Source organism: Heloderma suspectum, chromosome 8 (genome assembly GCF_057233095.1).
Source record: "Heloderma suspectum isolate Gila_16-S chromosome 8, 16-S_ref, whole genome shotgun sequence".
In the NCBI taxonomy this organism is placed as follows: Eukaryota; Metazoa; Chordata; class Lepidosauria; order Squamata; family Helodermatidae; genus Heloderma; species Heloderma suspectum.
This window is the reverse complement of record NC_139465.1, coordinates 23,815,870-23,839,029: the sequence shown is the minus strand read 5'-3', so window position 1 is coordinate 23,839,029 and position 23,160 is coordinate 23,815,870. Positions and strand designations below refer to the sequence as shown.

Here is a 23,160-nt window from a genome sequence, read left to right as displayed (position 1 = left end):
CTCTACTAATTTCTTTGTCTAGCTGGCACAAACAACGCCCCTCAACACTCAAGCATGCGTAGAGACACAGCAGAGAGATAGTCACATACTCTTGCATACTACATTCTTGACATTCCCGAGTCTCTGATAAGGCACTGTGTCTTTGCCAACATGGCAGTTTTATGCAGAGGTAGAACACACACAAAAATCTAGCTACATAGAACAGCTTAAGCTAAGCTAAACATATTAAAGCTGAAATTTCTATAACAAGAGGGCAACCGGCGGGGTTCATTCCACACTGGCTCTGAGGGGAGGGGGATCGGATCTCTGACTCCTTCTTCCGAGGCTGGAGCACTCTCTGACTTGGGAAGGGGGAATCCCCACTAATCTGTGTCCCCTCAGACAATGTCTAGGCACCATAGGATTGCTTGCTAATTTGCTTTTCATCTGCCAGAAATTGAAGAAACGGCACCATGAAATTCTTTTTTCTTTTTTTGCTCTGGGGTTCCATGAGGATTATATACATAATGTTAGTGGTATAAATTACAAAATAACGATGCACCAAAAATAATGATGTAAGTACCATATAATGGAGACATTCTCATGCAGCTTCTAGGCTTGTTGGTGGCTGCTTTCAGGCATCTTCTCAGCAATATCCGGATATAGCATCTATCACCAAGCATGACTGCTGCTAAGTTAGCCAAATTGAGAGGGTCACCATTATTTCCATGCAATTTACTTGCTTCAAAGATTGTCGGCTCTTTTATGTAGAGCTTGCCATTCGAGGTAACCATGCAGCACTGAGAGCATGCAGGTCACATGCGACGTGCTTCATACGTGGAACATCCATTTGCATTTTCATAAGTACCTGCCTGTCTGGCTTGATTTCAGATATAGAGAATTGAATCTTATACAAGTGCTGGCATTTCACGTCTGATATAGCTGAAGTGGGGAAAGAAGAGGAAGGGTGGAGCTTGATGGCTTGGAAGCCTGTCCAGTGTGAGTCAGAGGGTAGCTCTTAAAATAGAATTATTCTGTTCTAAACCTAAAGCCTAAAATGAATTTGCTGTAATCATCTCCGTCACTAGACATTTCTGACAGAGGAGCACAGATTGTGTAACTGATGGATGAACCTTAACAAAAAAAATTTCCAGAAGTCCAAAGAGTGCTCAGAATTTGTTAAGGGTGCTGTTCTCACGAAGGTGGTAAACTTGTGCCTGGGGTAGAAAATTTCAGGCTGCAGGCAGTGGAGGCTGGTGGCTCCCATGACAGTGGGAGAGTGAATCCGTTCCGGGTTTCATTTAGAACCAGTCAGAACTCTAAAGGAGCTATCCAAGGTGTGAAGCCACTAGCCTCCACTGGTGAGGGGGAAATTCACATGGTTGCATTTAGGGGACCGTGTGTCCTACTTTCCAGAGGACAGTCCTACATTTGAGGGCATCCTCTGTTTAATGGCCTGTTCAGTCGAAGTCCAGATTAAAGCTAAAGAACCATAAAAATAGAGAGCAGGGGCCTTGAAGTTGCCCCTGGACAACAGCCTGAGGAAGCACACATCTAACCTGCTCAGTCTTCCTCATTATGGTAAAATGTATCATATTTCTATTTAAATTAAAGTATAGTAATTATTTCTAAATTTGCATCCATCTGAATCTACCCAGACACTACAGTCAACATCTGGGGTCTTCCTCCAAGTGCCATCTCCAGGGGAGGCTCGAAAGGTGGCAACAAGGCAGAGGGCCTTTTCAGTGGTGGCCCCTCGATTGTGAAAGGATCTCCCCACTGAGGCCCACCTGGTGCCAACACTGTCATCTTTTTGGCGCCAGGTTAAGACTGTCCTCTACTCCTAGACATTTAATGGCATTTAATGACATATGATGCAGCATTTATTCTAGCTGTTTGAACAGGTCTGGTATTTTATTGATATTGTTTTTAGCTGTTTAAACTGTTTCAAATTTTGTATATTAAAAATTTTATGCTGTATTTTATTTTGTGAATTCTTGTGAACTGCCCAGAGAGCTTTGGCTATTGGGTGGTATAGAAGTGAAACAAATCATCATCTGTACATATGAATTAGCATATGCAAAATTTTATGCAAATCTGCATCCTCTTTTCTCTGCATCCTCATTCTTGGATGATCCATTTCTTCTTTTTGGAGATCCATAAGTGGCTACCCTAGATTGAACGCTCTTAGGGTGGCCATGTGTCCTATTTTGCAAATGTTAGTCTTCTGTTTAAAGGGCTTTGGAGTCCAGTTTAAAGAGCTGTAATAAGAGCCAGCGTGGTGTAGCAGTAGACTGGGAGCCGGGAGATCCAGGAAGCTCACTGGGTGACTTTGGGCCAGTCACAGACTCTCAGCCCAACCCACCTCACAGGGCTGTTGTTGTGAAGATAAAATGGAGAGGAGGTAGATAATGTAAACCACCTTGGGTTCCTTGCAAGAGGAAAAAAGGCAGGATATACATTCAACAAATAAATAGAAAGAAAGAAAGAAAGAAAGAAAGAGGAGAGCAGGGGCCCTGAATTTGCCCATCAACATTTAGCACCTGAACAGCACATTGAGCAAGCGCACAGGATGCAGTATTTCCCGCTATGGTGAGATGTACTGTATTTCTGTTTGAATTATACTAATTGTGGCATGGGGCTACCTGCCTCTGCCTGGTTTCTTCTATCAAGACTCCTTTAAGACAATCAGCTTGTTGGAACTGGGCCAAGGATTCTTCCTCTGATTAACAGCTGGCCCCTTTCTTGTTCCAGCCCCATCAGGAGCCTGTGTGTATTGTCTGGGTACCTGATTTTCACTCGATTGGCAAGCCATAAGGAGTGTGTGAGTGACTCCTCTTTTGGCTAGCTCTGATAAAAGGCTGCAGAGGTCTTGCTCCTTTGTAACTGGGGGTCCATTGGTAGCTGGATGTGTTATTTTTCTGGGCTCTGGCACCCTTCCCAGGAAAGATGTGGAGGGCTGTGAGGCTTTCCTTTGGATTGACAGGTAGGAGTAATTTTAGGGTCTATGCAGGTTAGATGATATAAAAGCTTAGGTTTGTTTTTTAATGTGCCTTCTCTTTCCCTTCTGCCTCTGCAAAAGCTCTTTTGATAATAAATGTATTTCACCCTAATTTGGTTGGGAACTGTGTGATTGAGACTTTTGGCCAAGACCTCAGGGGAAGGTTTTCTCTCCCCATGTGGGCAAACCACTCAGGAAGAACACTATACTATCAAGCATCTGAAGTGGGCCCTGAAAGGGGGAGTTGCTGCATAAAGGGGCTTGAGGAATCTTCTGCTCTGTCCCACTACTTATTTCTAAATTTGCACGCACACACACGCATATGCACACATTTTATGCAAATCTGTGTCCTCTTTTCTCCTCTTTTTTGGCGATGCATTTCTCTGGCACAAAGTAAGTGCCCGCCCTACTGCTCCTCTTTCTATATAAAAAAAATATCTCCACATAGAAAGCTAGCATGCCATGGAGAAGGCTAGCCTAGAACACTTTCCCCTGTCATGCTAGAGGAAGCTTCCATCATGTCAGCTCCACCTGCAGTTTGAAATGCTGCAGCCCAGACACAGGTTTTAGTGAGAAGAAAACTAGGCCTAACAGACCACTGACACAGGTCGTGTCAGTATACGGGTAGAGGCAGGGGTTTGTAGCCCTCCAGATCTTTTCCCTTACACCTCCCATCAGCCCTAACCAGCAGAGCCAATGATGAGGGATCATGGGAGTTGTAGGTCAAAACAGCAGGAGGGCCACAAGCTACCCACCCCTGCCGTAGGGACTGCCTCCTCTCCGCCCAGCGTGCCTGTTCCCTAACATCAGAGGGAGAGGCCTTGCTCTGTGTCCCACCTGACACAGTAGGTCAGGACAAGAGACAGGGTCTTCTTGCTGGTTGTACCCAGATTAAGAACACCTTGTCCTGTGAAGTGTGGCTGTCTTCTTTTACCATTTGGTGAAGACTTTGTTATTCTAGCAGATATTTTGCCTTGTTGGGCTGATAATGTTTTCATGCAGTGAACTGGGTTTTGTTTCTTGGTCTTGTCTTCTGTTTCATATTGGTTGTTTTATATACGCTCTTTTAAGGTAGCCTTCCCCAACCTCCAGATGTGTGCCCTCCAGATGTGTTGGACTCCAGCTGGGAATGATGGGAGTTGTAGTCTCAAATATCTGGAGAGCAGCAGGTTGGGGATGGCTGTTCAAAGAAGTTGTGGTATTTTAACTGTTGTAAGCTGCCTTGATAATGCATGTCTGTCTGTCTTTCTACTTAGAAAAATGTATACCCACTTTTAGTCTCCAAAAAGGAGTTGCTCAAAGCAGTTTACAAAATATAACAACAGATATAACAACCATCCATCATTAAAACATAATTTGCCTTAGAAGGGTGAAATTTACATCCCTGAATAAATAAATATATTATGGTGATTATTTGTAGTTTCCTCCCCTCTTTTTTCCCAGTTGGTAGAATACTGAACTGTTTGGGCATGGCGTATGTGCAAAGGTGGGATAAAAATCTAAACAATAAATCATCATCTCAAGGACTTCAGTTGGTTGTTGCTAGCATTAAGTGGTCTTGTGGATTGCCTCTTAAAAATTAGTTCGTTGTTGCTGAAGATTAAAAAGGAAGAGTAATTACAGCAACAATGGGTTCGATCCAGACTTAATCATGGAGTGGATCCTTTGAAATCAGTGGGACACATTAGTTATGATTAACTAAAGTCCCACTGATTTTAGTGCATCTACTCTAAGCATGACCAAGTCTGGATCCAATCCAGGATGTATGACCATACAGCCACTAGTCATGATTGCTATATATTACCTCCAGTATCAGAGATGATGTGCCTCTAAATTCCAGTTGCTGAGGAATATAAGCAGAAAGGTGCTGCTGCACTCATATTCCCATTGGGACATCTGGTTGTGTGAACAGAATGCTGGACAAGTTAGACCATTGGTCTGATCCAGCACGGCTGCTCTTGTGTTCTTATGACCACCAATAGTAAGTAACTTGCAGCCCAAGGCATGTTTATTTGGAAATAAATCCCACTGGGTTCTATGGGGCATTCTCCCAAGTTAGTATGCATAGGATTGCAGCCTTGCAGAGTAATGTTTTGGTGCTTTCTTCTTCTTCTTCTTCATCCAGGAATCAACTCAATTATATCACAGAGGAGCTCAAAAATCCCTATAGGTATGGAAAATATTACATATGCTGATGAAACACCAGTTCCTCGCACCCAGCTGTTTAGGGCCAAACTAGATGCTGTGTTAATCATGTGTATACAATTAATGTGCATGTTTGTGTAATGTAAACTGCAGCTACAGGAGGAGGGGAGTAGCATGGGATCACTGGGATAATCCTGCTGTGATTCTGATGAAAAACACCCTGCCTGAAGCTATTTGCATTTGAAGCCTCCATTGGCTTGTTGGAGGTGGATTTTCATTGGAACCACAGCAGGGATGGAAGGGTTGAACTCCCACTGTACACCCACCCCTCTGGTCCCAGTGCTGCTCCCTACCAAAAAACGTGTACATCAATTGCACTAATGCACAATTAACATCACATCTAGCTTGATCTCTCTGATATTGTGGTGTTATGCTTCTGGCTGACCCTTTGTTAGGCAGGCTTGTGGTTTGTAGCCGAGAACGGTTAGCTGATGGGAGCTTATGGTTAGGAGATAGTTGGGAATATCTCTCTCTGAATGAGACACCCGTCACTGCTTGGGGAAGGTAACACACACAGCTAGAGGGGAGAGTGTGAGAGAGAAAGGGGGGTCAGTTCACACTTAACGCCAAATCATGGGTTAATTAATAAGCAGGAAAGGGTTGGCATAGTTCTGCAGCACATCAGCCAACTCTGCGTTTCATCAACAATCTATGATTGTAGGTTATTGAGCATGACATGCAAACAGAGTACTCGGTTCCTTAAGGGCTCAACAACCCAGCGGTTAAAGACAGGATTCTTACCAGTAACTGTAGTTCCTCCTTGTGGTCATTTGTGCATTCATACACATGGGTGTAGAGCCCATGTATGTTGTGCACAATGATCATGAAGTAGAAAGGCAAGTTGCTAACCTGTAACTGTAGTTCTTTGAGTGGTCATCTGTGCATTTACATGAACGGGCTCTGCACCCATATGTGTGATGCACAGAGATGAGCCACCCATGGTTTGTTGTTAGCTAACTTCTGGGTTGTTTAGCCCCTAAACAACCCAGCACTCTGGGTTCACATGTCACACTCACAACATATGACCTGGCTGATTGTAGGTAGGTGACTGAAGTGGCAGTGAGGATCATGCAGGAGGCAGCGTTCCTGCTCATGCACTTCAAATTGTTGGTTAATTAACACACAATTTGCTGTTATGTGTGAACCAGGTCAGTGAGAAGCAATGTGGAAGTGAGAGCTGTCAGTTGACTGAAGGCATCTTGAAGGTCCATGTGTGTCTGGAGAGAAGTTGTGGGGTAGTGGCTTTGCTGCCTTGTAGGATTGCCTGCTGTTGCCTCCACTTTTTTCTTGTGCTGGTAAATTTGTAAATAAGCAAACGTTACAAAGATGCCTTATGACTCCAGTGTTCTCTTTCAATTGAAGGAAAACAAACCTGATATAGAGCTGCCCCAGCAACTTTTCACTGCCCAGTGGAGTGGGAAACACATAACAATAACTGCATGTTTTAATGGCTTATTTGTTTAGACTATTTATATTCATCCTCTTTTTAAAAAAAAAGTTAAACTCCTTAAGGCAAATTACAGTAATTAAAACCAACTATCCAGCCTAATAAGGGAGCACGTTCATCACATTAAAAATTAATATTCGAAAATATTTTGAGCCTCACTTTTAGTAAGCAAGCAAGGAAACACATTGCTTGTTAATGTGAGATGTTAGAATTAGTAACGTGCTAGTGATTTATCTTCCTAAACAACGGAGGTCTATACCATAACTAGGTTGTAATGTTCAGCAAAATTATTATATTTAAAATCTTCTAATCAATTAAAAAGGTGTCCCAGTTTAATCAGGCAGCAGATTTTTTTTAAAAAAAATTGAACTATTTTTTTAGTATAAGTACTTACAAAATCTTGGATGGGAAGTGTCATCTTTGAAGTGGCATTCCTGTTATTATCTCAAACATGAGGTTTTTAAGCAGTAGCTGGATGACCACCTGTCCAGGATTCCACAGTAGTGGATTTCCTGGATTGGTAGGACTAGATGACCTTTCTGTTCTCTTCCAACTCTATGATTCTAGAAAGGAATGCCTCTTTGAAGATGCTGCTTGCTGTGACAGAGAGCTTCAGCTATGGGGAGGTATAGAAATATAATAAATAATAATAGTAATAATAATAATATGATGTAGGCATTATCTGAATACACTGTGTGCTTTTTTCTTTAGAAGGATTGCTTGCTCAGATGCAAATTTATGCATATTTAATTAAGCCACTTAAACCTAATGAGAGCTCAGTGTTGCGTAGTGGTTAGAGTGTTGGACTGGGACTCAGGAGCCCCGAATTATAGTCCCCAGTCAGCCATGAAGCTCACTAGGTGACTTTGTGTCAGTTACTGGGACCAAAAGTCACCCAGGGTTGTTAGCAGTGCTACCTCACAGGTTTGTTGTGAGGGTAAAATGGAGAGAAGGAAGATCGTGTACACTACCTTGGGCTCCTTGGATGAAAGGCAGGATATAAATATAACAATAAATGTTTATTTAAAACATATATATCCCACCTTTCATCCTGGTGACAGACCCCCGAAGTAACTGGCAATAAGTGAGAATGAATACATAATAATACACAAAAATATTTTTTTAAGGGCAGTGGTGACTTAGAAAGGCTTGCAGGGGGATGACAATGATGGAAAATGTCCACTGACATATGATAAATCAACTAAGATTTCTTTAATCAGGTGAAAGCTTTCATATATACTGATAGCACTGTAACCTTTTATTTAGAAATCTACCACTGGCTATTATTATTGGAATCCCACTGGTCACAGTCTGTTATGTTCTGATCAACATTTCTTATTTCACGGTTATGACATCAACAGAACTTCTGCAGTCTCAAGCTGTCGCTGTGGTGAGTATAACCAGGATTTTCTAGAGAAAAAAAAATGTTGCTTTTGTGTCAGAAATGGGGTCAGCTAATAGAAACTCCAAAGCTCTGTCACATTTATGAGAGGATTTTCCCATACATATGCAATGGAATCCTGAGCACATTTACTCCGAGGTAAGCCTTGGGGCCAAACTGGATGTGACGTTTATCACATAAGGTTTAAAAAAAAACAACAACAAGTGGCGGGGCAGCGGGGGCGGGGGGGACAACGCAGGTTGGGACCATGGCATGGGGAAGGGGGCTTTAACTCTTTGTCCCTGCTGTGGTCACCATCAGAATGCCCTCCCCCAACGCTTGCTGTTCGCTGTGGGAGGAAAACTCCCATTGGCACCAATATGTTACGAATAGCATGTGCAGGGCCCGTGTAGGAGGTCTGTATGACTGGGCACCTGCCAAGGCCCACACACCTTGCAGGGGGTGCAGTACTAATCCTTGGAGCCTCCTGGCTCTGCCACTGCTCCTCTTTGCTGTCATCGGTTGTTCACCTGCCCCCTCCAAGCATGCATGAGTGAGAACGTAAAGCCTTCGTTTGCTTTGTGCTTTCTCTCTGGGTCATTGTACAAATTGGGTCCAGGGGAGGAGAACAACTGAATGGACAGCAGAAACAGAAGTGAGAAGCAGGAGGGTGGACTCACTCAGGTAGGGAACCCATTGAGGGCCTCTTGCTAAAGGGCCCCACAACTCCTGGAGCTGGCACTGAGCATGCGTGTCCAGTTCCAACTAGGATCTTGGTGAGGTTAAAAGGGGAAAGCCTCCCTCCCACCATGCCATGGTACTGACCTGGCTTTCCCACCACCCCCTCTGTGCCCATTATTATTTTTTTAAATTAAAAAACAGCTACACAATGACAAACTACATGACAAATGTCATTATCTAGTTTTGCTCTCACTGAATTCATTGGGACCTGCTCCCTACTAATGCTTAGGATTGCACATTCTATTTTATTTAAAAATTTCACAACTTCTCCTCTCTGGATAAGTGGAGATTTGAACTCTGGGCCCCTTTGTCCAAGTCTAACACTCTATCCACCATGCCACGTTGGTAGTCTACTACACAGACTTGAGCAAACGCTAATAGAAAAATTATCAGGGCAGTTTTGCACCGTGTGTTTAAATCTGTTTGAAATTCTAATACATAACATTTGGTTAGAATGTAGATAGAGTTTTTCCTCTGTTCTATCCTGCATTAACACATTAGAGGTAGAAGGTGTTGTACAAAAGACAATAAATCAAGTTCTAATTCCTTTGATGCTGCATATGCCATGTTGACTCCGTTAGAGAACATCTTTTGACATAAACTGTAAAAATCAGAACAAATAGCAACTTGGCAGGAGATATTTCCAACAGGAAACTGGGACAGGGAAAGGTTTAATCCCCTCTCCTCCTGTGGCCCTGATCCAGATCGGGTCCCTCTGTGGCAGTGTTTTAAGAAGAAAAGGCCCAGGCCCAAGAATGGGATTTAAAAACACAATGAAGTCATGCCTGGTTTTGACCTTCACTGGTTTTGGTTTTTTTTTAATTAAAGATGAAAATTCAGGGAGGTGCCTGGAATATCCAGGCAGGAGTGGAGAAGGGCCCATGTTGTGTAAGCTGGTGAACAACTACGTTTCTCAGTTTAGCATAATGAAGAAGGCATTCATGCAGTGATGAGGGAACAAACAGAACTGCCAACAGGCAGTTGATTTGGGGTTCTGCTTTGGGGTAGATTTTTCTGGAATGACCTTCCTCTAAGTTCTAGAACATAATAATTAATGCCCTTCCCCTTCTTCCAAGATAGCACAGTGTACTATTTTTTTAAAAAAAATCCTAGTATTTGGGGGGTAAGTCAGGCAGTGTGTGTGTGTGTGTGTGTGTGTGTGCGCGCGTGTGTGTGGTGATTAATATTTTACTGGAACCCTCTATAGGAGCCTTCCCCAAAGTGGTGCCCTACAGTTCCCAGCATTCCTGACTAATGACCATGCTGGCTGAGGCTGATGGCTGTTGAACTTCAAAACATCAGGCATCCAGTTGGGGAAGCCTGCTGTATATAGTATACCTCCCTTGGCTGAAATCAGAGGTGGGGAACCTGTGGCCCTCAAAAAGTTGTTGGACTCCAGCTCCCATCAGCCAGCATGGCCAATGGTCAAGGATGATGAAACTGCAACTACATCTGAAGGGCTGCAGTTTCCCCACCCCTGGCTTTCGTACTGAGAGAGTAGAGCTAATGCCTGCACCCACTTGATTGTTCATGGACTGTTCATGCAAGAATCAGATATAGGCACAGTTCATACACATGTGAATATATATGTATTTGGTGTTTGATCTGTGCTGACTTAATGAAGTAGATGCTGAAGTTATTGAGGGATTAACATTCAATGTGTGAACCAGCCCACATAGAGAAGAGTTCCTGCTTTTCCCCTGTCCCCCGCCACCTCTCCCTTTTGCACACACATTCCTGGCACAGTTTTGGAACTGTTTTAAACTTTTCTAAATGTACTATATTTTTAGTGAATGAAGAGTTCATGTCCACATAATTTTGGAATTTTTTTTTTTAATTAAGTGGTTCAGTTTCCCCTTCAACTGACCAGCAAAAACTACTCAGTTTCACCCAGGGATGGATGAATCTCTCAGTTTCACTTTATTCCCACATCATCATCATTATTATCCTCAAGTTCCTTCCATCCTGTTTATGAAGAAATTTGAAAATTTTAGTAAGATCTTATAAAAACAAGCGAAAAAATTCTCAACTATTTGTCCCAGCCAAATTCAATAGGTGGAGCTATTCCCAGGGTAGAGAGGTCCATGTTGTGCCTGCTTGTCATGTAGCAGTTAAAGATGAGGAGCCCGTCAGAAAAAAGAGGTGTCAATCCTAATTCAGCACCATAAACATGCTGAATACACAGAGTCTGAATACCCAGACTTTTAAGCACCCAAAGCCTTGGACTTGGGTGGACAAGTCTGTCAGTTTAATTTTCTCCTACTGTCATATATTTTTTTAAAGTCTCAAGTTCTTTCCATCCTGCTTATGAAGTAGTTCGTGGATTCTGGTAAGTATTTGTCAAAAAACCAAACCAAATGAAATGCTCACCCATTCTGAATTTCACCACTCCGTTTACTTGCATGGAACTTGTAGGGGGTGTCTACATAGGCTTTCCTACGCCGTCCCGCAGAATGAGATTTCTCTGTCCCACAACTCCATCATGTATGTAGTTAGTGAAGCTGCTGTATGGGGGCAACTGATACTGCAATGGGAAAATCACTTGCATTGCTCTTTAGAAATAATAATGTGTATATAGCCTAACAGACAAGGGGGATATGACAGCAATATATCACATATTTGCTTCTCTAAAAAGCAATGTATATTTCTTATAAAGCATCTTTATTACTACTGTATCTCAACTTTCCTAACTGTCTGACTTCTAAATTTTGCATTTTAAAATGTGCATTATTTTATTTCCTTCCATCACAGACCTTTGGGGACAGGGTTCTTTATCCTGCTTCCTGGATAGTTCCTCTCTTTGTGGCTTTTTCTACCATCGGAGCAGCCAATGGAACTTGCTTTACTGCTGGCAGGTAAAACTCTAAACTACCCAAGGTGGAATTCCAATGCACAGGTTAAAGTTGTCTCATGACCCCCATCCCATAATATTCAGATTGCAAGACATCTCTGTTCTCATATGTCCATGGGATTGGTAACATTTCAGTTATGATACTAGGTTACATAACCCATTACTGTGTTTCCAATAGGGCTATGGCAGGTGCCCAGATGACACTAAAAAGCAGGACAAAAGTGTTTCTCACTACCAGTTGCTGGGGAACACAAGTGGGAGGGTGCTATTGCACTCTTGTCCTACTTGTGGGCTTCTCATAGGCATCTGGTTGGCCGCTGTAGGGACAGAATGCTAGGTGAGATATGAGTTTTTTTGGTCGGATCCAGTGTGCTGGTTCTTATGTTCAGCTGTCCCAGTCATCTGGTAATTAGGAGTGCATTGCCTTCTCAACAGAGAGTTGCTATCCTATCTTGTATGAATTTAAGGGACTGGAAAATGCTGTCAAAACGTTCTGTATACATTAATAGGTTGGTGACTGTCAAGGAGCCTGAACCAAATAAAACGGACTTGTTAAACCTTCCATATAGAGCTAGAATAGTATAGCTATAGCATAAAATAGAAAAGTACAGCACAAATACAGGGCATGACTTCTGGAATATTTAAAAGACTGCTTGGGGTCCTTTTAAATAGTGACAAAAGAATATGTTCTAGTTTCAGCACTTTACTAAATCAACATGGGTTGAATTTAGGATCTGCCTTCAGTGGTATAGCTACATAATTTTAGACCCTAGACTTATTGGTCTTACGCGGGAGAGCTAAAGATGGTCATGCATATTTCTGCCATTGTGAAGTACATAGTGAACATTCCCAATCCCATCCGTATTCTGTGCTTTATAGCTGCATGCAGAAAGTCGCTGGTTCAATCCCTGGCATCTCCAGGTAGGGCTAGGAAAGAATCTTGCCTGAAATGTAGTACAGCTTCTGCCTACCAGTGTCAGTACTAGGCTAGATAGACCCATGGTCCGACTCGGTACAATGCAGCTTCCTGTGTTCCTAATCATCCTTCCAGTCGTGTCGTGTTCAGAAGTCTCACCTTCTTATGGTAAGCTCTGGCACTGACTGCCCTAAGGTAAACTGTAGTGCTGATTGTCCTTTTCTTTCATGTGCATGAACTTCCACTGGTTGGTCAATGGTTTTGTTGCTCTCAGTAACGGTCACCCTGATTAAACAACATAAACATGGCAGAAATGCCCATTTTAAGCTGAGCAGCATGAGATTCTCCACTAAATGACACTGATGCAAGTCTATTCACTCTGATAGATTACTCAGTATAAATGTAGGTAGGCCAGTATTTTGATAGTGTTCTTGTTTTTTCTTATAGTATTGGTGTACTCACTACTTCCTTGCACTATCCTGTTTCTACCTTTATTTGAATAAACTTTGCCTAATTGGACTTTGGGGGCGGATTAAGCATTTAATCCAGCCCCAAAAGTCAGTTTGACCCCTGCATGTTGCTTGGACTGTTTGGGTTACACTTTACCAAGTCAGTTACAAAAGGAGAGAAGGAAAGACGGGCTAATCCAATGGTAGGAAACGGGGTGCCCGCAGGCATCCATGTGCCCTCCGACCCCTTTCTTGGCATCAGCCCAGGTGCCCGTGTCTCCCACTTTTTATTTTTAATAAATAATGTTTCTTACTGGCAGCTTGGATTGCTTCATCACCCTCATCATGGTTTATTTGTATCTTGCTTTTCCTTCCAAAAGGAAGCCCAAAGCAGCTAACAACATTATACAGAATAGTAGCAAATTAAATATCAAAAGATTATAGGTTTATTGTCAGAAAAAATGTAAACAAACTTTAAATTCAAAACTTAAACATTAGGTCGGTTAATACCTGATGCAAAGCAAATTGAGGCCCTCTAGCTGATCCCATCTTCTTTTCCCGTGAATGCCTCTGAGCCATGTGAGACTCCAAAACATTCTTAGGAAATGAAGATGGCAGGTGGCTGCAGGCAGATGCTTTTATCTGCAGCTTGCCCATTTTGTGGTGGTGCCCAGGAGAGTTTCTCAAACTGCAGAATATGCCCCCAAAGTTTGCTTACCCCTGGATTAATCACTTGGCTAGCAGAAACTGGGAGCATAGCTGGCTGTCTTCTTACTCCCAAGTAGGCACTCTTGAGAATCAGAGGAAGCCCACCTACTCACCCTGGCTTGGGTTAACTAGTGTCTGGTGGCATAGGAGAGTGCAAGAGGCACTTTTTGAGCTCGTACTATTTTTAATGCCCCCATTAAAAGGACGTAGTACCTCAGGGCCATTCAAAAAATCAAGACAAGTTTCCTATGACTTAAATTGTCTGAAGTTTACAAGCTTCTAGGCTTTTCTTAGTTCCCAAAAGAAAGTGTAAGGGAAGCAAAAGAAGCCTAAATTTAACTTCTTATCTACATATCTGCTCATTTATTGCAAGCAAAACAATAATATGGTGTATGCAAACAGGAAATGCTGATCACAGTGCACATGGTGGTAGTACTGGCATCCCATTTCCCAGATATTTATGCCTTTGGCATTGGACAGTTATGGCCTTATTCTTGGCAAACCACAGCCCTTACAACCGGCTCCTCATACTTTCCCCTCAGCTCCAAATCTCAAATTATTGCATAACATAATAAACACATTCTGCAATGAAATATGATCTCTCTTGTACCTAAATGCATAACCCAGTTCAGAGGTAGACAGGTCTCTGTTCCTTTTAAAAGTTGTATATGAAAGGAAATTTCAGCAGGAGCACCTGCCAAAATTGGCTCTTCTCCAAAATTATTAAAGGCAGAGAAGTCCTGCCATCATTTGCATCTGCTCCTCCCATCAGAGCAACTTTCTCTAACCAAAATAATTTGCTTTCCTAGGCTCGTTTATGTAGCAGGTCGCGAAGGGCACATGTTAAAGGTGCTATCTTACATAAGCATTAAGCGTTTAACTCCAGCACCTGCAATCATATTTTACGTAAGTATGATTTAACAAGTGTTAAAACAAGGTATTTCAGCATAAAACAAATGAACAAAAATCTGGCTCTGAGATTTAATTTCTCTGAAATCTCTGGATTCATGCTGCTTTTTGTTTATATGTAAAAGTATCTCTAAGGAGGTCTTGTGTTTATAAAGAAGCAATCAAACATTAGGATTGCAAGTTTCAAATAAACTAGAGAGTGATCTTGAATAATCTGCATGTCAATTAAAGTCATTGTTTGAAAGGTTTCCGACAACATAATCATATGTGCAATTAGTATTAGCCATGGGGGCTCCCAGTACTGTGAAATCTGCATTTTCTATGTCCTCCCCTCAATCTATCTCTTTTGCTTTCAGGGTGCAATAGCTATTATTTATGTCATCCCAGGAGATATCAATACACTCATCAACTACTTCAGCTTTGCAGTCTGGATATTCTATGGCTTAACTGTACTGGGTCTCATTGTCATGCGCTTTACAAGAAAAGGTCTAGAAAGGCCTATCCGTGTAAGTATCACACCAGGGTTTCCTCACTGGGCAGATGTTACATGGCTCCTGATGCTTTTTGGATGATGGCAGCTGCAATTAGAGGCACGGGGGGGGGGGCATGCATGATGGTCAGTTCTTCCACCAGTCTTCCAAATGTTCTGGCAGCTGCTTTCCTTGTGGTGCTGCTACTGCTAGCACACATGCTGTAAATTTCCAAACTTCAGCCACACATGTTAATTGGAAAGCCAATAAAAGATGTATATTTTAATTTGAGCCAAAGTTTATCCGTCCAGAAACTTGTGTGTGACTCTTTGAAACATATGAAAAATATAAACAGGTAGCATCTGCATATGTGCTGCTGTTTTCCTTCTTTGTGTTGTCCACATACACCAGGGCTGCTGCCTGAAGCAAAGAATAAGATGGTGCCCTCTCCCACTCCATATACAAAAGCCAACTGACCTGGCACACTGAAGGTGGGACAGCTTCCTCCACTGCATTGGAAGGCAGCAGGCTAGCTTGGGGAGTGCAGGGCAGGTTGCATGGCACACAGCTCTCTCCTCCAACACTTTGCTGCCACCTCCCAGTATTTGCTGCCTCGGGTGACTGCCACATTTTGCCGAAGGGTAGGGCCAACTCAGACACCACCGCCCCCGCCCCCGGATTAGGCAGCACCACTGTCACTGCAAAGGACATAAATCCCAAGTAGGCTCTTGGAACACTGCCATCAGTATACTCCTGTTATGGTATCATCCCCCTGCAGTACTCTTCATTCTACTTGTTCAGTTTAGATGTTCCACTTGTTTTTCCTATACCATCATTACTGACACGCATACCTTGTTCAGAGTTTACATCAGCCTTGGTATTCCACCAGGGAGTGGGGTAAGGTGGCAGATTTGGCAAAGGTGGGTGAGTGAATGGGGGAGATGCTGCGCTTATCTGAACGCAAGTTCTCCTGATCCTATTAAATAAAACCTGCTTTCCAGCAAGCTAAAACCTGCTCTCAATCTTGCTGTAAAAGAATTCCAGCTGGAAAATATAATTTGAACAGGCCCCATGTGTGGCTATGATAATCAGTTATCCCATGAGTCAAATGCTGAAAGATCAAATTGCCAGCTCCAAACATGGCCAGGATGACTCAGGTAACATGCAGAGGCTTTAAAGCTGACAGATGCGGGGTGCCTAGGTGAACATGAAATATGCATTTTCATGCCATGTCCAATGCAACAACAGCTAAAATGGAAGAGAGAAGCATGGGGAGACTACAATAATGGAATGTCTGAACAAACCATTCTTTTGTTTGGCCTCATGAGCCAGAATGGAGCTCTGCCAATCCAATCCAGGAACCTGAAGTTTCTCACATTATTGCATTTCCTCCTCTATCTTGCAGGTACCTCTTATCATCCCCATCATCGTGACGTTAGTATCCATCCTGCTGGTCCTGGCACCCATAATCAGCGCACCTGAGTTGGCATATTTGTACTGTGTGCTATTTATTCTTAGCGGACTTATCTTTTATGTACTTCTCATCCACTTTAAATTCAGTTGGGCTCAAAAAATCTCAAGTGAGTAAATGAAATTTTATGGATTATTTTCATCTAAGATAGGTTTGTGATAAAAGAATCTGGGCCTGGCCACTTAACCCAGATGAATCTTACTTCAAAAGCAAGCAAGCAAGCAGAGTAAATGAGCAGGTGGGATGTGTAACTTAAGAGGAAACTGAATGAACCTAAGCATTAAGAAAGAACTTGCTCAGTTTGGGAAACAGCTAGGAATACTGTGTCCTAAAATCACTTGTGATGATACAAATGTGATATAGTGCTTTACTGCAAATAGCATGGGACTAATGCGGAGAGCACCAATATAAAATTTAATTCTTCTGAGTTCTGAAATGCAACTAACGGTGGTTTCCAAGTAGGGTTGCCACCTTTTTTCTTTTTTGAAAGGCCTCTGCTTTTAAGAGCTACATGCCAGATTAATTAAGTGTACAGAAAGCATTCCAGAGAAAGAGAGGGCAATCTTATTTCCAGGACTCACGGTCCTGATTTGCACAACAGGAGGGTGGTTAATAAGCCACAGTGGCTTGTTAACCACCCCATGTGCTAGCTTATTTCCCTAATTACCCCGACCTGATGTGGGTTGTTGTGACATCTGAATCTGATGAGTTTGCTAGTTGGGGTGGCCAACAAACCACCCAGAACCCATGGCCTGTTGTAGGGTAGTTTGTTAACCACCTCAACAAACCACCCTCACTAGGTTTGGACAACACAAGAAGCTTGTGTTGGGAGGGGAGACACAAATTGGAAACCTCATGCCCATGGTTGCCACAACCCAGTGTGGCTTAAATAAGCTACAGTGGGCTGTGGTGATTATGCAAACCAGGTCTCTGTGTAGAATTACTTCCATTTATTGGCCTCTTGCTCTTTTGCACATTGTTTGCTGGAGCTTTCAGCTACAGAAAATTCTGCTTTCAGCTATAGAAAATTCCCACTATTTCTTTCAGGTAGATGATTATTAAGCATTCCTGTTTTTAAAAGAATGTTAGACATCTCAGTAGGTCTGTTTATAGTTATCCACTAGCCATACTTTCTCTTAACATTGTTCAGAATGGAATTTGCAGATGGTTCGATACACAACTGTCAGGATAAAGCCTGTTATCCTTTGACGGTTGCAACTGGTTTTTCAAATGCACGCTAACACATGGCGAAGATCACAATTAATCATGTACCGAAATGTAGGCAGAGATACCATCATCCCTCACTTTGCCATTCACCATGTCAACAAATAACCATTTGTAATTTCATCATGTTAAAATGGTTGTATGAAATTAGCACTTAGCTTGACACGTTAAAAATGAATATGTAAACAGAACAAAATAGAACTACAGTTTCAGTGGAACAGAGTGTTACTCTGCCCTAATAGCATAATTTTAATGAGCTGGGGATTAGATATTTTGAATAGGCTTCTTGCCATTTCTGGAACCATGAGATGCTGATATTGAAGAAAGGCAGTTAGGATTGATTTTAAGATTACTTGAATTCCTCAGCATTAAATACACCATCTGGTAACCTTATAAAATGGAAGGCAACATGATGTAGAAAACTGAGCATGCTATTTGGGAAACCAGGATTTCTGGACAAATCTATTTCTCCTAATTTGGCCATAGGTAAAGTAGAGATCATAATCTGGCTCATGCAATCAACACTGTAATTTACAAGTAATTATGTGCAAAAGAAGAAATCGTAAGTTAAAGTAACAGTGCAAAACCCATTTCTAAAGTTCTCATAACCATGACAACTTCTGTATTTCAGAGCCCATCACTATGCACCTTCAGATGCTTCTGGAAGTTGTTCCACCAGAAGAAGTTACTGAATAACTTCTAGATTTCCCATCCATAAAAAGGCAGGATCCTAGAAATGGCTCACCAGACATACTGTATCATTTCACTTTCATGGCTATGGCTCCAAGTGCTCTGAGGTCACGCTTATGAAGTGTCCTGAAAAAGGTTCCACCATACTTACATGATTATGCCATTACATACATTTATTTTTGCAGCACTTAGAATTCAAAGATTTGTAACAATGTAAGAATTTCTCTGAATGGGGAAAATGTCCAACCTGAGGATCTGTGGGCCGTGCACTTGATTTCCAATAGGGAAATCAAGATGGAAAGCATTTACATTAAGAGTTGGGAATTACTCCCTGAACTGAGCGAACTGAACAGTATTACAGTGCCATCTATCAGTAAACATACATGGAAGCACAATGATAAAATTTCATGTTTTAAATATGTCTTACAAATTATGCAAAAGCCAGAAACCCAAAGGAAGTGATAGGTGAGCATGTGAGAAAGGAATGTGAAAAAGGGGTGGCTGAAGCTCCAATCTATATGATATTTAGTTCTAGGAGTTAAGTCAACAGAAGTAGTATAATGGAAGGGGTAGATGTTTACAGGCTAAGCTTCCCATTTAGTATCTCTATGTCTTACCTCAAGGAACATGAAAGAGGGTGGGAATAGCCTTTTTTGCATTCAAGCAGGTTTTCACAGTCTCAGTGGATTGTGTATGGGGGGTGGTGATGGTGGTATCAGCTGTCCGTCATGAGGTCTAAGGTGAAAGCATCCTTGCATCATGGCCACGATAGGCAGGAATTCTAGATATCTGCTTGCCCACAGGGTGTCTGCATTTTCATCCTCAGGAGTAGTGCTCTTAATTCTGTATCCTACACAACTGGATCTCTTGAGGAGTGCATGCAAATTGGTTCAGATACCTAGAAGCTCAATTATCAAGGTATTTTGCTCTAATTAAAAGAAAAGCCAGTAAAGATGTTTGTGGCACCTTCAAGATTTAAACTATTTATTATTAATTCAATTTATAACCTGCCTATATTCAAATACTCTAGGCAGTATTTGCATGGCATGCACAAAGTTTGTATCATAATATCTGTTAGTCTTTAAGATGCCACCAGCCTCTTTGTTCTTTTTGCTGCTACCAATTAACATCGCTACCTCTGGAAGTTGTTTAAAGAAAGTTGGACTTTTAGATCTGTGGTTGTGTCCCCATAGGCTAGTTCCAATTTGAAGCATTTGATATGGTTACCACTTCCTTTCAACAGGTTCATAAAATGCTAGTTTGGGGTAGGTAGTTGTTACTAGGTTTCCCACTCTGCTTAGCTGTTGTCTCCTCATAGAGGCTGCTGGCAAGGTTATCCCCATTTATTGGGCTAAGCTAGAGCCAAAAGGTGTGAAAGTCAGGGGCTGCTTACCTTAATAGGCAGGGATCTCATGACAGGCATAGCAGAGGGATTTTACAATCTGCCTTTGCAGAGGATTCTAGGGCAAATCAATGGATGTAACATTTTATGTTCCCCACCCCAAAGTGTTCCCCACCCCGACCTCTTCCTCTATCCTTTTCCAGGTTCCCTGCACAGCCTCAAACTCAACATTCCAGCATTACTATCTTCTGATATGTTGTGAATGCCCTAAATGTATGTATACATGTTGTTATACTTTCTATATAAAGTTTATAAAAACTCCCAAGGAGCAGAGACAATTTTTAAGAGTGATTTTAATTATTTTTTAAGGCACAAAACACTTTCCCCCATAACTCATCAAATGGAAAACCAAGTACTTAAAAAACAAAAACAAAACTCAACTATCACTATATGGTTCTGTCCATTAAGATGCAACACAACAGGATTCTGTGGAACTGTAACGTCCTGTGCTAAGAGCTAACTGAGATTTTACAAGGGAGATATCGGCACAAATCTTCCAGAGTTTACAATGAACATCAGAGGTTGCGTATTTGATAGAAGGAATGACAGGAGATGAGGATAATTTGACTCTTCCTTTCTGCTGGTATTTTCATTCAAATTACTTCCCCCGGCCTCACCTCACTGCTTTTGTGTGTGTAGGAGATAGATTTGGGATACTGAGCTAGGAATAGACAGAGGGGAAGGGATGAAGCAGCCCCTCCTCACTCGCCATTTTTCTGATTAAATTCACCTCTCACAGTTGTTTTTCATTCAACTGCCCCCCACACCCTCCAAAGAGTGGGAGACACCTACAGTGTAGTCCTGTACATGTTTACTTAGAAGTAAGTCCCACTGAGTTCAGATCCTGAATATATGACCAATGGAATGTAGTTTTAGAGGGTTTGCCATACAACATCCAGTTTGGCCCCAAGTCCTCAGGTCTAATTTAATCTCTGTCACACCAATAAGCCCAAGTGCTATACTGCAGAGAAATAAGGCAAATGGTGTTGATGACAGTTATATAGGCCAGAATCAGACAGAGCTTTGCGTATTTTTTTGGAGAGGAGGCAAACCGAACAGATACCAGAGCATTTTCTGCCTCCAGAACATGTGCGTATGAATGCAGGTTTATACTCCCACATGGGTCAGTCACATCACACAAGAAAAATGCAACTGCTGCCGCCGTCTTCATTTTATGGGGTTAACTGCTGTCTAACAGCATGTGGGGCGGGCATAATATTTAACTGGGGGACTGGAGCACCTTCCAGAGGCAGATATCTGAGGACATCCTAAGTCAGTGCTTTTAACAGCAACAACACACACAGAAATTGTGCCAGTTCACTTACAGGATGCTGAGCGTCCAGAACACCCAGGGCCGGTATGGGCACAGTTGCAGACTAGTTCCCCGCTGTCTCCTTAGTGTTCTCAGAAACGGCTGTGTAGAAGCAGCCTTACCAGCCTTACCACCCAGGCTTTTATTTTAAAAAATGCCAGATGCTTCCTTTCAGAAGTGCTCCCCACAGCTTCCTATTATTGCAGCAGTCCTTGGAAGCGTGAGTACATTGGTAAAATGCTCTTAAACCACCTAAGCCTACACCACTCTCTATTCAACAGCAGTTTAAAAGTCACTATTGTTTATCCAATACATGCTTTAATTTCTATGGGACAATTCTTTTTGCCAAATGTATCAAAGGGACTATCATATTTAGGCATGTCTGTGTATTTGATAGAACAAACAAGTAGTCCTTAAAAAGGATGAAAGAATGAAGTTGGGGGACTATTTCTAATTAACCTTTTGTCGTTTTACTGTAAGAGGAAGAGTTAGGTCAAGCTGAATTGGTATCTATATGCCATTATTATATTATACTTAATTAGAAGAACTCATGATTACATTTTGTTAGTTCTTCTGATGAAATGGTTATGTCAGCTCCTCACAGCTATGGCCCCGGTTACAGCATCAGGCCTCAGTGTCAACTTTGAGCTACTGGCTGGCTTAATTTCTCTGAAGGATTAAGGGGCCATGTCTGTAATAGTCAAAACATGTAGCCACAGCTCTTTTTGTGTTAACAAATTCTGTACTTTTTAAAGTTGCAGCGCAGCGTGGGTGAGTGGTGACCCCTTGGCTCTACCTCTGGTGACCTGGCCTCAGCTCCACCAGTCACAGTGGGCACCAGCAGCCACTGCCCCCTCTCCCCCTGCACTGCAGTGTCCCTCAACAAACTGTGTAGCATTTTCAGGGGGCTGGAGGGGCTGCTGTGGAAAGGAGGGGGTAGGGAAGTTCACTTCTGCCAGCCCAGTTGTGCTCAACTAAATATAGATCCCAACCCATAGTATATCCACCATTCCTTGTGTTATTCCTTGTGTTATTGTTAAATTGGCACATTATATTTAATTGGCACATGTATATTTAACTAAGTGTCACTTTAAACTCTTCCATCCTGAACATCTTCACCTGGAATTAAATTTCATTTAAATCACTTGGACATACTTCCAAATGAGTATAATCACAGCCTATGGCCTTAGCCAAAGATCAAACATTTTTTTCACCCCATATGACAACCTTGTTTTCAAAAGCATGGTCAAATGCACAACTTATCTTGATACTTAAAGAACTAGGATTCTACCTCTATGAAAATGCCGCCCCATGCCGCCGCCCCCGCCCCTGCTCGAGCTTGCAAGACGATCTGCAAGATCTAAATATGTGTTTTCATGTGAAACACTGAATCCTGTCTCCAATTCCAAACAAGATTTAACAGGTGGAAAAATCACTCTCTGTATCGCTGTCACTCAAGGATTCCTCTCCTTCCTCACACACCACTGTAGGAACCTGGTGCATTTTCTTAGGACCTGAGACTGATTGAAAAAACAGCATATTATGCATAAATTTATAAAAGCCAGTTTCTATACACAAATATATACATGGAAGTTTCCATTTTAGCACTGGGGTATGCAATGAGGCCTTGGGGGCACCGGGGGACCCTCTGACACCTTTCTTGGTGCCTGTGGAGGAGTCCTATTCTTTTTTTTTAAGTAACAAAATTTTTCACTGGCAGATGGGAAAGATTCCAAGCCTTTAGCTCCTCCTATCTTCTTTTCCCATGAATGCCTCTGGGCCACACGTGGGGCTCAGGGACATACTTAGGAAATGAAGATGGCAGGTGGCTGCAGGCTGATGCTTTCATCTGCAGCATGCCCATTTTCTAGTGGTGCCCAGGACAGTTTCTCAAACTGCCAGATGTGTCCATGGCCCCAAAAGGTTCCTAATCCTGCTTTAGCACAATCCAGCACAGACCCAGCACAGCACTATGAAGACAGAGGCTAGCCTTAATGTTTCCCA

At 42.3% G+C, this 23,160-nt stretch overlaps 2 protein-coding genes across 3 annotated transcripts in view; one reads left to right on the top strand and one right to left on the bottom strand.

Annotated features, from left to right (window-relative positions):
* SLC7A9 (solute carrier family 7 member 9) overlaps positions 1 to 20,120 on the top strand; it is a 53,601-nt gene extending 33,481 nt beyond the window's left edge. Inside the window, exons 8-14 of the mRNA XM_084813099.1 lie at positions 5,106 to 5,150; positions 7,899 to 8,022; positions 11,506 to 11,609; positions 14,488 to 14,584; positions 14,944 to 15,093; positions 16,463 to 16,637; positions 18,384 to 20,120. Coding sequence (XP_084669225.1) covers positions 5,106 to 5,150; positions 7,899 to 8,022; positions 11,506 to 11,609; positions 14,488 to 14,584; positions 14,944 to 15,093; positions 16,463 to 16,637; positions 18,384 to 18,448 — 760 coding nt within the window. The 3' untranslated portion in view covers positions 18,449 to 20,120. The remainder of the gene's footprint in view (positions 1 to 5,105; positions 5,151 to 7,898; positions 8,023 to 11,505; positions 11,610 to 14,487; positions 14,585 to 14,943; positions 15,094 to 16,462; positions 16,638 to 18,383) is intronic.
* Positions 20,118 to 23,160, bottom strand: part of TDRD12 (tudor domain containing 12) — a 60,317-nt gene continuing 57,274 nt past the window's right edge. For both annotated transcript variants that reach the window (XM_084813092.1, XM_084813091.1), the window contains one exon: positions 20,118 to 22,676. In XM_084813092.1, the coding sequence (XP_084669218.1) occupies positions 22,573 to 22,676 (104 nt within the window). In that variant the 3' untranslated portion in view covers positions 20,118 to 22,572. The remainder of the gene's footprint in view (positions 22,677 to 23,160) is intronic.